This window comes from Narcine bancroftii, chromosome 1 (assembly GCF_036971445.1).
Source record: "Narcine bancroftii isolate sNarBan1 chromosome 1, sNarBan1.hap1, whole genome shotgun sequence".
Lineage (NCBI taxonomy): Eukaryota > Metazoa > Chordata > Chondrichthyes > Torpediniformes > Narcinidae > Narcine > Narcine bancroftii.
This window is the reverse complement of record NC_091469.1, coordinates 330,128,786-330,147,806: the sequence shown is the minus strand read 5'-3', so window position 1 is coordinate 330,147,806 and position 19,021 is coordinate 330,128,786. Positions and strand designations below refer to the sequence as shown.

Genomic DNA, 19,021 nt, shown 5'->3' with positions numbered 1-19,021 from the left:
AACCCTTCTCCATAAACAAATGCGTGAAGCAAGGCTGTGTTCTCGCACCAACCCTCTTTTCAATCTTCTTCAGCATGATGCTGAACCAAGCCATGAAAGACCCCAACAATGAAGACGCTGTTTACATCCGGTACCGCACGGATGGCAGTCTCTTCAATCTGAGGCGCCTGCAAGCTCACACCAAGACACAAGAGAAACTTGTCTGTGAACTACTCTTTGCAGATGATGCCGCTTTAGTTGCCCATTCAGAGCCAGCTCTTCAGCGCTTGACGTCCTGCTTTGCGGAAACTGCCAAAATGTTTGGCCTGGAAGTCAGCCTGAAGAAAACTGAGGTCCTCCATCAGCCAGCTCCCCACCATGACTACCAGCCCCCCCACATCTCCATCGGGCACACAAAACTCAAAACGGTCAACCAGTTTACCTATCTCGGCTGCACCATTTCATCAGATGCAAGGATCGACAATGAGATAGACAACAGACTCGCCAAGGCAAATAGCGCCTTTGGAAGACTACACAAAAGAGTCTGGAAAAACAACCAACTGGTGCTGTGATATATTATGACGGTAATGCTAACCACATTCTACTGGCTCATCTTGGCTCCTTTTTTTCCCATTCTTCTTTTAAATTTAACTTTTTGGTACAATAGAAGCCTATCCTGCGCCCATTGAAACCAGTGCTGCCCAATTAACCTACCAATCCTATACATTTTGAAGGGTGGGAGGAAACTGGAGTACCTGGGGAAACCCCACACGGGTCATGGGGAGAACGTACAAATTCCTCACAGACAGCATTGAATTCAAACCCGGGGATGTATTAGGGTAGCACTAAATGTGCTGCCAATTTTTCACCTCTGCACATCGGGCCAAATTTGTAGACTGACTCCACCTCCAATGAAACTGGAAGCAGGCAAGTTAGAGGCTTGCAAAAGCTCATCTCCCAAATATATTGTAAAGCCAGTCACCTGCACCTCAGCAAAGGAATGTTGAATGGGCAGCAGTGAGGTTATCAGTACTCATCTCGGGATAAATTGGGGCACGTTTGCCGAAAGAGTGGAGCAGTGTCTGGGTGATCACATGATCGCAGAGCTTGAGATCAGCGGGATGTTCTCACAGGACTCCCATCGAAGCAAAGAGGAGAACATCTCTTGAAGAGACATTGCAGTGGAGCATCTGCGGAGGTTCTTGTATGTGCAGCAGAATCCAGTAGTCGATGCCAAATTTGTCTTGGTGGATGGACGTAACTTTGGTGCATTGTGGTTTTGTGTCTTTTTAAAGTGGACTATGACGTTATTGTCAAACAACTGTTCTTGCAATGAAAATTTGTTTTTTGCAAGTAGACAGCTTCATCCTTCAGTAATTTTAAGTATGGGTATGACCTGGTTTACGAAACCAGAGCATGCCTATGAAACCTTTCGTAAGCCAAAATGGCGTAAAGCAAAGACCCATTCACTATTATTAGAGGCTATTTCCATAAAAGCGAAAACCCATTCAAATCCTTTCATAAAAGCGGACACTGGTTTCTTCGTAAAAACAATTTTTCATAAAGTGAGTATTCGTAAAACAAGGTATACCTGTCATCCTTTTCTTCTTTTATCTTTTCTACTTGATCTTTTTTCCCTTATTTGCTCTCTGCATTGGATTTGCATCCAATTTCCTGTTGCACAGGTCCTCGTTTGGACGCGGCAAGGCTTTGTCTTTCTGATTCACACTACAGGGCACCAGCAATGGGCGGCAGGGCAGTTTGTCCTACATCTGCTGAAAGGCTCTGTCACCTGCTGACAGTAAAATGAACAGCATGTGAAGATCCTTCATCAACGTCTGTGAATTTTGGGCCAGTATCTTGTATTTGCTTGATATCCAGTGTAGGTGAAGGTAGAAATGAGTCCATAAATCAATTAAAGTTGAGAAACAGGACTGACTGATACTGTTGTTAATACTCCACAATTTTTGTTTTTTAATCGGCCCCTGTACCTGCTCACTTCTTCCAGTTTAATTACAAACCATTTGAGTTTTAAAAGTCTGATTTCTATTCTGTGTGTGTGTGTGGTGGGGGTGTAAAACAAAGATGATTTAAAGTCAAGTATTCAGATAAAGAGAAACTTGGGCCATTCCATGCCTCTTTTCTTATGGACTGTGTTCTATTTTAAACGAATGAGAAAGTCATACAGCAGGAGGTTTATTGATGGTTTGATCTCTGGTGGTAACTCTAAATACCACTATTGCCTTAAGACCTAAGAGCAGAAATGGGCTATTTGGCCCATCGAGGCTTTCCAACCATTTAATCCTGAGCTGATCCACGTTCCAACTCAGCCCCACTACCTGGCCTTCTCCCCATTGCCTTTGATACCCAGGCTCATCAGGAACCCATCAATCTCTGTCTTAAATACACGCAATGGCAGTCTCCACAACCCTTTATGGCAAATTCCTCAGATTTACCACTCTCTGACTGTAAGTGGACAAAATGTGAACTGAGATGGCAACTTAAGTGCCTCACTGTCCATGTTTGTAGTTGCTATTAGAGATGCAGAATGAGGCTTTTAAACAGAAAGGATCATAATGATCTAATTCTTCAACAACTCCGATATCCCAAATCCAAAATAATACTTATGAAATCTTTCCTTATTACATAAGGCATTGGACACAAGTTGTATGCTACAAGATCCCACAAGCAGCAATGTGATTATGCCCAGAAAACTAATGCTTTAATATTTTTGTTTGAAGAATAAATGTTGGTCAGAACAACAGAAGTGCTCTGCTGCTTCTCATGGTCTTGTCATGAGGCCTTACACATCCTTCTATGAGGCTGGTTTATTCCCTTATTCAGAACTGGCAATCTAATGGTCCTTCAGTGTAATGTGTCTCTGAACTTGATCTTGAACCAGCAACTTTAAGATTGTTTCAGCACCTTCTGAAGTGCCTGTTCTGTGCTATAATGTTCTATAATGGGCTGAAGGGCCTGTTCTATGTGGTAATGTTTTATGCTGAGAGGCTGTTCTTGGCTGATTAAAGTGGGATGTTTATAACGAGGAGTAAGTTAGAGTAAAGGCAAACGAGTTATGGTTCATTCTGCTAATTGAACTGCTACTTGGATGCCAATGAGTGTCTAAGGCAAATGGGAAGTGGAGCGGGAGGGTGGGGTGAAGGTAGAAATGAGTCCATAAATCAATTAAAGTTGAGAAACAGAACTGACTGATAAGAGCCCTCTTCATTAAAACTGCAGGGGCATGTTACATCCCTTAAACATAAATCCCCACTTGGTCAAATTCCAAAATATTATTGTATAGATCATGAAATGGGGAAGGGGGGAGGGGTGAAATATGCATGGGAAGTAATTCCAGGAAAGTTGATGTGAAAATACAAACCCAGGTCACCAATTCAAGATTGTCCAAATGTCCACGAGTGGCCACAGCACATAAAGTCAAAACACAGTAGGAGAGGAGAGAAGTTCTGAAGAAACCAAAGCCTGACAGCTTCATAGGGTATAGGGCCCATAAACTTTGAGCAGAGTGCTGGGGGGGGGGGGATGTGGATGTGGATGGGGGTGGAGAATGCGTAGCTGAAATATCTTTGAGAATGGTTGCTCTAAACCAATGTTTTTTTTTCTTTTTCTTTTCTTTCCCACTCACATCCCACTTTAATTAATCCCTATGCCATAGGTGCTCTGTGATTAGTAAGGGATTGCTTAAGGTGGGGTGGGAGTGGGAAGGGAAGGTTGAGAATCACTGCTCTAGACCCAATTGTTATTGAAATATTTTGCTTGAGAAAAATTGTAATTGGCCCATTTTCTTTGAAATTATGAAACCATGCACATAACAAGTCAATTAGGTACGATTAAAACTGTGGTTTTCAAACTTTTTCTTCCCACTCACATACCACCTTAAATGATCAAATCAGACACTTCTCAAGAAGATTATTCACAGCCACCTTCTCAAGGCTTTTCCAACCAACATCCAGATCTAGGATAATGAATGAAATTAGCAGAGCAAGTTTGAATGCCTGATTCCATTGTGAACAATATCATAATTACAACAAAGGGATTATCTTTGTTTTTTTTTTGCAGGGCCTTGCAATATCTGGGTCATCTTCCGGTGCTTGTCCACTGGCTCCCCCGCTGCCCCCACCAGGACCCCTTCCCTTCTTGTCATCGGAAACACCAAAGGATGAAGCTCGTTCAAAACTCTTTGCCCAGCTTAACCAAGGGGAAGGCATTACTAAAGGTAAAGTATCTCAGTACGGCCATGGATCAGGACAAGGAGAGGATGGGAGTGACTCATCCCTGACATGTCCTTATTTGCTATTATTAATGTATCTAGCTTAACTTTGGAAGTAGACACCAGGCAGAAGTGTTGGTAAGTTTTTTTTTAAAAATGACTCATTAATTCTATTCATGTGGTCCAAAATCCAGAAAAAAAAACCACATATGACACTGACAGGAGGGAGGAGGTGGTGGGATGCTGGATTTTAGACCAGACCTTTGGGGGAGGACACACTTGGCAAACAGGTGGGTGTTCTGAAAGTGTCCATTGATGTTATGACTAGTTGCATCTTCTTCCAGTTATTATTTAAGGGCAACCGTCTCATGTGCTAAGGTGCAGTGAGAAAGATTGTTTTGTGAGCTGACCTGCAGGATATCTCGTACAAGATACAGCAGGTAAAGGGCAGTACTGGAGGGCAGAGTTGCAGAGCAGGGTTGTTTCAGTTGAAGGGCAAAGGCAGCATAATTTTACCTGTGAGAGGTTCATTCAGAAATCTGATAATGGTAGGAAATTCCCTGCCCTTGGATCTGGTGGTGTACCTTCTCATACATGTGAATCTTCCGACAACAGGACTGTGGAGAGATCGTCTTTTAATAAGTGACTGCTTTGCCAAGGCAACGAGATGTATAAATTGAGTAAACGTGAAGATGGGGGTTTATGAGATTGTCTGAGCCTCTTTGCAACTCACTGTTCTTGCGATGTTGGGCGAGGCAGTTCCCTCAGTGATGTACCCTGACAGGATTCACTCAGTAGTGCATCTGTAAGAGGCTTGCAACTAAATTATTTTGAAATAAACAACAGTTTTCAGGGTTGCAAACTACCATTTTTAAGCCGCTGCATTAAAGAAGCTTCCTGGACCTCCAGCTTGAATGTTTACAACTCACAGGCCATCTTAGCTGGTTTGAGCTAGAACTTATATGAACACCTCTCTCTGGTAGAGATCCCTGATGTGGTTCTCAAGGGGGAATTTACCATGAGACATAGGAGCAGAAATAGGCTATTCAGCCCATCGAGTCTGCCGCACCATTTAATCTTGAGCTGATCCATTTTCCCACAGAGCCCCACTGCTTGGCCTTCTCCCCATAAGCTTTGGTGCCCTGGATGATCAAGAACCTATCATCCTCTGCATTAAATACACCCACAGATTTATCACCTTCTGGCTGAAGAAATTCCTCCACACCTCTATTCCATGTGGACACCCTTCAATATTAAAGTTGGGTCCTCTTGTCCTAGACTCTCTCAACTTAAGAAACAACCTTTCTACGTCTACACGGTCCATGCCTTTCAGTATTCAAAATGTTTCAATGAAATCCCCCCTTATTTCTCCTAAATCCCAATGAGTTCAGGCCAAGAGCTGTCAAATGCTTCTCATTTAATTCCCAGAATCATCCATGTGAATCTCCTCTGAAAAACTCTCCAACATCAGCACATCCTTTTTAATACGAGGAGCCCAAAAGTGCTTGCAAATACTCCTCAACATCACATCCCTGGTCTTATATTTTATTCCTCTTGAAATGAATGCCAGCTTTGCATTTGCCTTCTTCACCACCAATTCGACATGTAAGTTTACTATGGAAGCAGCTGGAAGATGCTGTGTGCTGGGTGGTAGAGGGGTCCTCAATGATTTTGTGCTCCCTCTTCAGACATCGATCCTGATGATTGCGTCGATGGGAGGAGGGAGACTCCAGTGATCCTCTCTGCTACTCATATGGTCTTGTGCAATGACCTCCGATCCATTTTTCTGCAGCAAACCTTACTAATCTGACCCAACCAAAGAACTTGATCTGTCTTCGGAGACAGATATCAGGAAGAATAATTAAAAGCTCAAAAATAATTACTCAATAAATTCTCAAAAGCAGTCTAATCTCCAGCACTCTCTCAGCCTTAATTGTGATGGATTTGGGACATTGGATATGATCCCAGACAAGTTAAAGGGACTAAAAGTCCTTGGGAACTAATCATAGAGTCTGATAATGGCTACAGAGATGATAGATGGATTGATTATAACCTTCCAAACTAGCCTTAATTCTATGAAAAGGAAAATATAATGGTTCTACCCAAGAAGGATAGTTGTGTGAATGTGGAAAGTAGAAACTGTTGGCCAGTTAGTCTGACATCTGCCACTGGGGAAAGTATTAAGTAGCAGGACATTTGGGAAAATCATAATGCAATCAAGCAGATCACATGGTTTCATTAGAGAGTTCTTTGAGGATCTTTACAGAGTAGATAAAAGTAGCCCATTGGATGTAGCATAATTAGATTTCCAAAGGCACTAAATACATGAAAGATTACAGAACAGGATAGTTGCATACAAGCTTGGGGGTAATTGGCAACATTAGTTGGGAAGGGACTGAATAACACAAACCAGAGTCGGAATATGGAGCCGTTTTTAAATTGGTAGCCAGTAACTAGTGAGGATCTGCAGCCTGATATGTGATAAGTGGGGGAGCAAGCTGTGGAGAGGATGTGGAATCTGCAAAGGGACAAAGATGGGTGTACCAAGTGAGCAAGATTTGGCAGAAGGAGTACAATGGTTATTGGCACAGGTAGAGAGGAAAATAGAATTCTATTGAAATGGAGACTATGGAATGCTACTGCGTAGTATGAAGCTCTTCAGAGTTGATGCAAGACACAGACGATAGCGTGCCAGTATAGCACGTAATTGGGAAGGAGAAAGGGGTTTATCTTTAATGTAAGAGTGATTGAGTACAAAAGTAGATGACCCTTGGTAAAATATATGAAGTGCAAGGTAGTACCATATTTCAAGAGGGATTAGATTGAGTACAAAGATATTAAGAAATCACTAGGTTTACTCCTTGAGTTGAGGGGTTTCTTTACAAGAAAAGCTTGAGGAGGTTAAACTCACTGGAGCTGAGAAAAATTAGACATGATCTTTGTTATGAACCGTACATAATGAGCAGCAATAATCAATGAACCAGTTTAATTTTAAAACACTAATGTTATTTCTAACTCTTAAACTATAGTCTTAACTTTTAAATTCAGTGGTGAAGCTAGTCCTTTGAAATCTGATGCCCAGAATTAATGTTGAACTGATGGGAAGATTGGACTTGTGGCTTCTACAGATTCACAACTCCTTCTTGCGTTGCCCTTGAAGAAATGTCCATTGACACAAGCTGTGGTCATAACACTCCTTTTGTAGGCAAGACTCTAAATGGGTGGCCTCCATGAAGCTTTCAAGACCCTGGCACCTGACTCTCCAAGTGACTTCCACTGTTAGTCACAACCAAAATGAAGCACTTTGCTTCCCAAAAAGACCATCCTGGCACAGGTCAATCCACTGAAAAGGCCTAGTCATGCTTTGCTCTGAATTCCACAAAAATGGCTGGCCACAAGAGCTGCTTCGAAAAGCTGTTTTCTCTCCAACAGTCCCAGAATGGTTCTCCCTTGCAAAATCACGATGTTTTTGCAAATGTATCGAATTCTGCAACAGACTGTGACAAACCTTCCCTCAGTTCTTCCAATGTATCGAAATATTGCTGGGCTGTGACTTGTGTTATGCTTGTGTGAAATTTTAAATGTTAACTGCAACCATTCATTCCCTCTTGACTATACTATTCCTTGCAGCAATAATCCCATTTTACTAAATTGGGAGCTCGTAATATCTTAATCAAACTTTTTAAATTCTGAAGTGCTTGACAAAATTTCGAATCCAGAACCTTACTTTAGAATACGTAGTCAACTATTTAGGACAGAGATAAGTAAAAACTTCTTCTCTGAAGTATGGAATTTTTGTTACTCCCATGGAGCTGAGGTGGGTGTATTTTTGAAAACATTAGGTAGATAGACTGGTCTTTAGTTGAAGGAATCTGGAAATGGGCATGAAAGTGGAAATGAGGCTCGAATAAGATTAGCCATTGTCTTGCTGAATGAAAGAGTAGGGGCTATTTCTTATGTTTACTGGCTCCATCAATACCAAGAGCACCACAGGGCTGCGTACTTGGCCTGTTGCTCTATTCTCTTTGCGCCTGTGACGGTGTGCCTCAGTATGACAATACCATCATCTGCAAATTTGTTGATGATACCATGGTAGAGAGTTGTATAAAAAGGGATGATGAGTCATCTTACAGGAGGGAGATTGAAAACAACAACCTCACACTCAATGTCACCAAAACCAAGGAGATGCTGTGGATTTCAGGAGGGAAAACCTGAGATGAACGATCTAGTGATATTTGGGGGAATCAGAGGTGGAGATGGTACAAATTTAAATTCCTGACTTATTATTTCGGAGGACCTTTCCTGAACATAACATGCAAATGTCATCATGAGGAAAGCACGTCAGCGCCTCTGGATTTTCAGGAGTCTGGGGAGATATGACATCAGAAACGTCTACAGATATATAGTGGTAAGTGTGCTAACCGGCTTTCATGGTATGGAAGCGCCAATACCTCTGAGCAGAAAGCTCAGTACCTCACAGGCAGAAATCTCCCCACCATCGAGAACATCTACAGGGAACATTGCAGTCAGACAGCAGCAGCAATCATCAAGGACCCTCACCACCTAGCACACGCTCTGTTCTCGCTGCTGCCTTCAGGAAAGAGGTATAGGTACCACAAGACACACACCACCAGGTTCAGGAACAGCTGCTACCCCTCCACCATCAGGCTTCTCCACAACAAACTCAATCAGGGACTCACTTAAGGACCCTTACTTTGCACATTATTTATCATTGAGTATTTATTTTCTGTATTACAGGCAGTTTCCTTGTACTTCTTTCTTTGTTTACATTCCTCTCTTTTGTACACATACATTTTCTTGAGCACAGTTTTTTGCTCTACCAGTAAGTAGACATTCTGCCTGGCCCACAGGAAAAATAATTTCAGGGTTGTACGTGATCTTATGTATGTACTCTGACAATAAATCTGAACTTTGAACGATAATTCGACCATTCTACAGCTCATGATGTTTTAGTGAGTGATAACATACTGGAGCCTCACAGTGGGTCAATCAAAAATCACCATGTGGTGCATTTATTTATCATTTGTGCATCACTGGTTTGGAGGGCTATATTATTAGGATAGGTTACGTACAGGCTTCCAGCCAGAGAATACTATCAACAGAATGGTCTGTGCGAAGTTGTGGAATGCTCGCTGATGCGTTTCAGCAATCTGATGTTGGACATCACAATGAAGCAACTCAGTGGGTTCTCAGTGCTGTGGATCTTGACATGGGAAATGACGTGAATGTTGAGTCACTGATCCTTCCAGTGAAGTTGAGGATTCTTATCATCACTGGTAATTTTTTTCAGTGATTTTAGCCTGTCAGTGGTGCAGGTTGCACCCCTATGGAAAACCAGGGACCAGAGCAGGGATGTGATGTTAAGGCTATATAAGCCACTGGTGAGACCTCACTTGGAGTAGAGTGAACAGTTTTGTGCTCCTCATATATGAAAGGATGTGCTGATGTTGGAGTTCAAAGGGGGTTCACAACAATGATTCCAGGAATGAGGAATGTTTGACAGCTCTTGGCCTGTACTCATTGGAATTTAGGAGAATGAGAGGGGGATCTGATTGAAACATTTTGAATGTTGAAAGGCACGGACAGAGTAGATGTAGAAAGGCTGTTTCCCATGGTGGTAGGGTCTAGGTCAGATAAGAGGGCACAACTTCCGAATTGAAGGGTGTCTGCTTAGAACAGAGGCGCAGAGGAATTTCTTCATTGAGGTGGAATCTGTTGCCACTGGTTATTGTGGAGGCCAAGTCATTGGGAGTATTCAAGGCAGGGATTGGTAGGTTCTTGATTAGCCAGGGCATCAAAGATTATGGGGAGAAAACTTAGCAATGGGGCTGAGTGGGAAAATGGGTCCGACTCGATGGGCTGAATAGCCTATTTCTGCTCCTTTATCTTATGGACTTATGGACCATTGCAGCCTTGTATACTGTGAGGCCCTGATCATAAATACCCTTCATCCCAAATTGCCAAAGGCTTCACTGATGTTTGCCTTCACTGAGGGATGGCTCCCATGATGTGGAAAGTGGAATGTAGGGCAGAGGTACAGGTTGGCAAAGATTGTGGTCTTGTGGATGTTGGTGTTGGGAAGGTCGCATGTAATATCTATTGGAAAGAAGATGCACAAAGGCACACACCCGGAAAGGTCAAACAATAAACAAGTTCATTTATTGTCACGTTATACATGGTGCAGTGAGAACGATAAGTTTTCACAAGCTGTCCAGCAAATAAACTCTAGCATGCATACAGCTGTATAAAATAGGAGAGCATCTTACAGAGTGTAATGTTACATCTAGTACATAGCAAGGGTAACATGAGATCACTGATGAGGTTCATTCCGGAGCCTGACGGCTGTGGGGAAGAAGCTGTTGTTGAACCTGTGTGTGATTTCATTCTTGAAATTTCTCCAAAGACATTGTCCAACAGTGCACATTGAGAAAGAGACAGTCAATGTACATTAGGAACCTTGCATATCATACATTAAGTTCATACATAGTTGGTTAGAAATATTCTGCTTCACATTGTACAACACAATATCATCAACTTGGCTTGGAGATATCAACAGTAGTAATGTACTGACCTCTCTAGGAGTTTGGTTTATTTGTCTCCAACAGTTTGCAGACAGAGTCTCGATTTGCACAAGGTTAATATACCACTTAAAATGCAGCTTTCCTATGATAAGGGCAGTACGGTTAGTGCAATATTTTAATAGTGCCAGTGGCCCAGATTCAAATCCGGTGCTGTCTGTGAGGAGCTTGTATGTTCTCCCCATGTCTGCATGGGTTTTCCTCGGGTGCCCCGGTTTCCTCCCACCCTCCAAAATGTTGTGGGTTAATATGGGTGTAATTGGGTGGCATGGATTTAAATGGCCGGGATCGGCTTCAACCCTGCTGTAAATTTTTTAAAATTGCATTAAAATCAGTCTAACATGGGTTTAATTTATAGAATCCAACCTCTGTAAATTTAATCTGTTGAAGAGCGATTTCCAACTAATAGTTCATCATTGAAATAAGCACTTTATTAAATGAATGAATGATTACAACAAAAGGAGACTGTAATATGGGAAAATAGGAGGTAGAAATCAAAGGGCTAGATCATTAACCAAATGGAAAGAGATTGCAAATAATTAAAGCACAGAGGGGTCCAGTGCATGACTGTTCTTGTACATAACTCAAAACATTAACAGGTAGGAGCAACAAGTAGTTAAAGGGCAGATGGGCCTTTATTGGAAGAGAGTTTGGAATTTAAATAAAAGGGAAGTTTTGTTACAATTGTGCATGGCGTGATAGAGGCCAGTACTGAGAATAATTTTGTCCCTTTATTTAAGGATACAAGACCATAACACATTGAAGCAGAAATAGGCTATTCAGCCCATCGAGTCTGCCTCGCCATTCAGTCATTAGCTGAACCATTTCCCCACTCCGCCCCACTGTCCAGCCTTCTCCCCATAACCTTCGATGCCCTGGCTAATCAAGAACCCATCAATCTCTCCCTTAAATATGCCAATTGACCTGCCCTCCACCACCGCCTATGGCAACGAATTCCACAAATTCACCACCCTCTGGCGAAAGAAATTCATCCACATCTCTGCTAAGTGGATGCCCTGGCTCATCATGAACCTATCCATCTCTGTAGTAGCATTGGAGGCATCAACTTCTACCAATGTGTGTCTGTGTTGGATAAGCTCAGTAACTCTTTGGTGAGTTGCACGCCAGTTTTCAGCTGAATAGTACTGGCATTGGAAATGTGAGTCGCCGGCATCATGTGGAAAGGCCAATGTGTGTGATTTGAACATTGGCACTAATTGCTCTAATATTTTTGGCTTCTGGAAACTTGCGTGTTCTCTGTTTTGCCATGTGTCCTCTGATTCCGTATAAAGTTATCGATTGCTGCGGCAAGAATATTACTTCTGAGTTTTGCCAGGATGTGGCCAGGACTGGTGTGCTTGAGTTACAGGAATAAGTTGAGTAGGCTGCGTTTTTATTCCTTGAAGATTTGGAGGCTAAGGAGTTAGAATTGGTGGCTGAGGGGGAGACTTAGATAAAGTGAATGCTCACAGTTGTCTTCCCAGGGTAAACAATTCTAGAACTCGAGAGCAGAGGTTCAAGGTAAGTGGGGAGGGGGGCAACTTTTTCACTCGCAGGATAGTCTATATCTGGAACAAGCTGTCAAAGGAAGCGACATAAGTGGTTACAATTATGGTGTTCAATGGACATATGGTTCGGAATCCTCACTTTTCTTTTAGCTACGCTTCGTGAATTCTCAACTGGAATGTATTACTTATAAACTTGGTCTTTTTCCCAGCGAGTCAGTAAACAAACTGCAGTCTCAACATCATCAGACAAAATTTGGGAAACCTACATCCTTTGGGTTATAGTGATCTGACGAGGGGTCCGTTGAATTAAATACTGCACACAAGTCTTTAGGCAGGGGAGCACCATAATGGCTAGAAAAGCGAGTCCAGCTGCTATAAGGGCTGTGGGTATCAGACTCCAGTTACCAATTAAAAGTCTAGTCCATCCCACACCGGACCAAGGTTGCCAAGTCTGAACCTGGGCATGGGAAGATTTTCGAACTCCTGAAGAAGTGTCTTTAACCGCCTGACCGTTGTGAGCATTGTCATTAACCAGTCTTTCACAAACGCTGCCTTCAGCAGCCAACGAGTAATCGAGAGCCAGGCGGTTTTGTTGAACTGTGGCTCGTATCTGTCTTCTTTCTTCAGCCCATAAATTCAGGACCATCACTGTCTGTTCGGTGATGATCTCCAAGGCTGGAGTCTGATTAAACGATTTAAATGCCAAGCACCTGTGGTGTTCTGGAGCAGCTTACGTCGTTTACAACTGGAACTCCCCTTACAGTGGTGGTTCTTAACATTCCGAATGTCTGTGTGACCCAAAGGATGATTTACAGACCAAGTTGGGGAGGGGTGTTTCTTGTCACTTAACCTGTGAGTTGCAGCTTGTCTGTGAACATTAGCATAAGTATCACTGAACCTGTGAGTTGCAGCGCTGTGACCATTAGCATATGTATTCACTCTATCTCTGCTACATGTACAATCCTGACTAACATTCTGTCTGTCATTGTCCCACCATCTTCTTTGTGCTATCTCTTTAAAACTCTTTTTAATATCTGTAGAGGCTGGAATACAAACCAAGTCTACTCCCCTAGGGCCGTTCTGTTCCCCTGGTCCATGTTGGGATCCTATATTAACCCATACTAAATAAGGTACCCCACTATGACTATACTCTATATCTGCACCCTGTCTGCATTCTAAAGGTAAATAATTGTCACCTCTGCTGCCCCTATTCCAGGAGGACTTAATACATTGTGAGCAATTTGGTGATTTCCCAAAAATTGGGAACCAACAAGTAAACAAAACAGCAAATGATAAAAACAACATTACAGCACTTTATCCCGGCGTAGTGTAACTTTCAGATCAGAAGGATGAAGGACTGCACGCCAGGTGGAGGGTAGATTATCAATGTCTTTAGTCCGTGGATCAGCAGCTTGTTTAATTCATTCTATGTGAGTCCACCCCTTTTCTTTTGTTTGCACTGCAGTGTCTGTAATCAAAAGTACACAATAGGGGCCTTCCCAGACAGGTTTTAGTTGGTGATCTTGCCATGCTTTTACATATACCCAATCACCAGATTTAATAAAATGAATAGGATGCTCCAGGGGTGGGTTTTGAACTAATAAACCCTTCCGTTTTAATTCGTATAGAGAGGCAGAAAGTCCCTTTAAATATTTGGATATGTACTGGTCGTTCGCCTCAGGGATAGGGGTATTAAAAGGTGACATACAAGATTTGAGTATACCATCTTTCACCAACTGATCAATTACTGGCTGCAGCCTCTTTCGGCTAGCCATCGGAATTGGATACTGCTTTCGTCTAATTACTTGCTCAGGATCTTTTAAAGTAACTTGCAAGGGAGGAATATCTAACACTCCTCTATTGTCTCTTTTTGCCCATACTCCAGGATTTATTAGTTCCTGATCCTCCTCGGTTAATACATACAATTGAACCCCGATACCTGATTCCTGTGGTCTGGTGCCGATAGCCAATTGGTCCTATAAATCTCGTCCTAACAAACAAACTCCAGCTTGGGGAACCAGTAGAATGTCCTCCGTTACTATCTTCTCTCCTATTTGTATCCTTACATCCCTTAATACAGGGACCGTAAAATCTCTTCCTCCTACTCCTGAAATCATCACTGTCCCCTCTATCTTAACACCCTCGGGTGGTTGTAAAATACTAGACCGGGCTGCCCCAGAATCTACTAAAAAGTTCATCTTGTCACTGTGGGGTTCTATGCTTAAATTTACCAATGGTTCTCTGTGCAGCCCCACGGTGTGTATTGACTGAGAACCGTGACCCCCCCTATTCATAATCTGCTTCCATCTGTCGGACTCTGGCTTTACCCTACCATTAATTTAGTCTATGTGTCGTCTGAGTCCAGTGTGTTCGTTAAATGAAGTGATAGGAGAAGGCATTCGGTTCAACAATCAGTTTATTACACAGCACAAGAATAAAGCTTAACAGAGCTCTGGTTCAGTCGTTAGTTCATAGGTCACCTGCACAGTGAGCTATTCCCCAAGACTGACCTCTACTGTCCAGTCTCTACAGTTTATATAGCTCAACCTTGGCTTCCTTTGCTAGATTTCATTATCATACAGAACAAAAGTTGCTTTCTTTGCTAGATTTCTTGCATAAGATTCATCACAAGTAATTTCCTGCTCTGCAGTTATCTGGGGTGCAGAGCTCCCATCTTAATCCTCAAGGTCAGAATATCCTGTTGTTTTGATCAGAAATCAATTCATACCCCAGATATTTGTAATTATTTCTTTGTTCTCATCTGGCCATATTCTTCTGTTCTACTCAACACCTCCTTCTGTCTTAGCCTTCTTACTGAGTTAGTTTCCATTCTCTTTGTTTCTGACAGTCTCTGTCAGGATTCTTTTTGTTTGTGCTAATTAATCAACACCTCCTTTTGCCTTAACATTCCTACTAAATAAATAAATTCATACATATCCTCTCTTTTGTATTTTGGGAGGAGACAATTCTAAACCTACTGGAATCAGCCAACTTTGCTACATACTGTGGCTGCCCCTTACTTACATGACTCTTTCCCTTCACCATGAGGTAAATATTAAATTGTTACATAGTACTGGATTCATGTATACAAACTGAATAGTACATAAGCATATATTCTACATATTTTCTATGATTAATTAACCCCTATATTCCAACACATCAGTGCGTAAGATCGCATCTCCCTGGCTCGCATTGGGCATTCTCTCTTAAAATGTCCCTCCTTTTTACAATGGTAGCAAACTAATGCTCCTGTTTCCCAATTCCTACCGGGATTACCATGAGGTCCCGGGAACGGTCGTCGTCCCCGGAATTCCCCTCTACCCTTGCCCCTGCTCTGGTCTCTCCCGGAGCTCCTCCCAATGCCCAGGAGCTGGCACACAGCCCCCTACACTTTCCTTCCTGTCCCTCCATGACTTCCTTGACTGCCTGCATCAAAATCTTAGCCTTTCCTTTCTGTTTATTGGGCATTCTCTCTTAAAATTACGCACCTCGGTACTAGTCAGGGGCACATTTTTTTTAACATTTTTTATTTTTCACACCATAAACCACATTGACCAAGATACATACATTTTCCTTTTCAAATATATACAGTGTCATTTTCTCCCCACCCCTCCCTCCCTCCTCCCATCCCACCCTCCCTACCTCCCCCCCATTCATTTAAAGTACAAAATCTAAGATACATTAAACCAGTCAAACAATGTTGTCATTCAATAAAAATAAACAAGAAATTCCACTGAGTCAATTCTTTTCATTTCCTTCTCCTTTCATTATTTTAGGTGGTAGATGTCCCCGGTAGGTTTTCTCTATTGTGTTTCATGTATGGCTCCCATATTTGTTCAAATATTTTAACATTTACGAAACCGAGACCCCCTCCCATGGGAACTTCCCGTAAAGGTCTCATCCAGTTAATTTCTGGCTTATCCTCTCCTTTATAATGTCTAGATTCCTGCTCTCTGGAAAATTAATCAAAGGGTTCTGCCCTTCCCTCCTGGAGGGTCTCACACTGTTTTGAATCAAAGTCTTCTCCCTCTCTTGTCAATTGAGGTGGTAATCTAGTACTTTGTGAACAGGTCATCATACCACCCCTACTTTCTTCTCCTTTCTTTAGCTGTGGGGGAGGAGGGGAAGGTGAAGAAGGGTAGAGCATAGGAGAGAGGGGAAAGATAGGAGCCGGCATAGCAGGAGCATAAAGTGGAGGATGGGAATGTAACACATCCCATCCTTGTGTTTCAGGAACAAAAGATTCCTCATCCTTCTTGTCCTTGCATTCCTTTTCATTCAAAACCAGTTGATCAACCGATCCACTGAGCCAGCAGGCTAGGCTGCATATTCTCTGCTCTCAATGTTATCTCTTTGATTTTGATAGAGCCAGATGTTCAATGCCTGACACATCCAGTCCTCATCGGATCCGAACTTTGGCCAATATACCGAATTCCCTTTTATAAGGTTTTTTAACCCATTCCAGACAGCAATACCTGACCATCGTCTGTCTTTCCCACGGGTTTTCCCCGCACCCCAATCAGATAGCATTAATCCTAATGGACTTTGCTTAGTTATCTGATCGTCCCGTCCTTCCTTAGGACTATTTCCCTTGCTACTCACACCTCCCATACTAACAGGTAAGTAAAATTCCTCTTACCGGGATCCAGTAGCTATTCCTAGCGCACTTCCTTAACATCCTCCCGTCGTTTGTTCTCAATGCCTCTTCTCGGGTATCACTTGCTTCATCCACTGACAAGTCACCCACCATCCGTGAGTCCAGCTGAATCAGCCGGGGTGCACCTACCCTCGTCGTCGGGCACTCTGTCAGTGGAGGGAGTGGGATCCCGGACGAGCCCCCATTTGTGAGAAACAAAAGTACCTTCACAGAAATTGCTCGAGACAAAAATTGAGAACTAAGAACATTTAGTATACAACAATGCAAAGTTGGGTGCTTCCCCTTACCCTGGGAATACACACACATACTGGGGCTCACCTAACTTTTATACAGTTCATTTCAGTGTAGAGGTACCCTCCCCCCCCTAACATTCTTCTGCCTCCTGGATAATATGTAATTGTCCTTATTCACACCTTCCCAACCCTCAGGGCTTACTAACTCTTATACAGAACTTGCTAATTCTGTCTAAGGCTTACTAATTACATATGCGGAACTTGCTGACTCTCTCTAGAAGACCCTTATCTTATTCAGACTAACTTTACTTCCTACATTCTATTATCTACCCTTATCCTATTCATACTGGCTTTATTCATTACACATATATCCATACTAGCTTTCTTCATCTCCTTCATCTCTCATATTTTCATATTAGTTTTACTCATCTCTCACACTGGCATTCATTAGTTAGTGCATTGAGTGCAAGAGGATAGAGGCTATGGTCCAACTTGAGAAACTGACAGTGTTTCGCAAGGCCATGAGAAAACACCAGCTGGAGCAACTCAGCGGGTCTTGCAGTGTCCACAGGAGGCAAGGTATATTTCCGAATTTCAGGCCTGAGTCCTTCAAGGTGTGAGTATAAAGCAGGAGAGCGCTTGAGTTTAAAAAAAACTGGGGAGAATGGAAGATTGGGAGGGGGAGAAGTTCAGATCAACAGACGAGAAGTGTCTGGATAGGGTAGGGATACAGGCAGGAGAGGGGAAAGGTGAGAATTGATTGGGGTGGGTTTTTTTTAGTTCTATGAAAGGACAAAAGGAAAAGGGAAGAGAAAAAGAGACAATCTAGAGGATAGGAGACATGGGGAAAGATAGTTGGGGGGGGGGGGTGTGGCTAACGGAAACCAAAGAGGTTGATGTTAATACCATCCAGTTGAAAGGTGCCCGGACAGAAGATGAGGTGTTGCTCCTCCAATTTGCGGGTGGTCTCAGACTGGCAGTGCATGAGACCATGGACAGACATGTTAGCAAGGGAATGGGATGGAAAATTTGAATGGATGGCCAATGGGAGATCACCACTATCGTGGCAGGCGGACAGATCTGAGGTGATCAACGAAGCGTTCTCCCAGTCTGCTTCCAGTCTCTCCAATGGAGAGGGACCACAATGGGAGCACTGGATACAGCAGATGATGGGTCAAGTGCTGGAAGATGGGGTAAATAATAATGGAGTTATAGATGGGTGGTGTGGACATCTTGGACTGGGATATTTGTTTGAAATCTGAAATAATTTGTTGAAGTGATTTACAAATACATATTGTCTTTCTTGTGTTACGAGGCCAAAAGACCCCAAAACCCAGCAGCAATAGACATTCACCAAGACAAGTGGCTTTCAAAACAAAAATTATTTTTTAATCAACTTCAAACATGTAAATAGAATCAAACATTAACTTAACTCTATACTTAACTACCCAAATTAACCCCCTTCTAATTCTAAGTGCACGTGAATGCAATGTGTGTGTAAATTTTAGAAAAGTTTTTTGGTTCACAGTACAATCTCACTTCTTCCAAGTTCTCTGGTTGCAGGCAATCACCATACTCTGCACAGAATTTAACATGTATAAAGTTCACCAGGCTTGGTGCTTGAAAGGTAAATGTTTACTGCTCAGGAAGGTTCTTGAAGAGTTTGCAGAGAGAAATATTTGTTGCTCCAGGATTTCCACAACTGAGGTACCACCACAAGTCACCTCAGGGTCTCACTGATGAAACTTGCCCCATCGGGGTCTTCTAGATGGTATCCTCTTTCTTCAAGCTACCACAGAGTTCTATTCCTTCCT

General features: G+C 42.6%; 1 protein-coding gene across 3 annotated transcripts in view; it reads left to right on the top strand.

The window, feature by feature from the left end:
- The window catches only part of LOC138748361 (adenylyl cyclase-associated protein 2-like), a 224,855-nt gene that overhangs the window by 176,715 nt on the left and 29,119 nt on the right, over positions 1–19,021 (top strand). For all 3 annotated transcript variants that reach the window (XM_069908429.1, XM_069908420.1, XM_069908412.1), the window contains one exon: positions 4,060–4,216. In XM_069908429.1, coding sequence (XP_069764530.1) covers positions 4,060–4,216 — 157 coding nt within the window. The remainder of the gene's footprint in view (positions 1–4,059; positions 4,217–19,021) is intronic.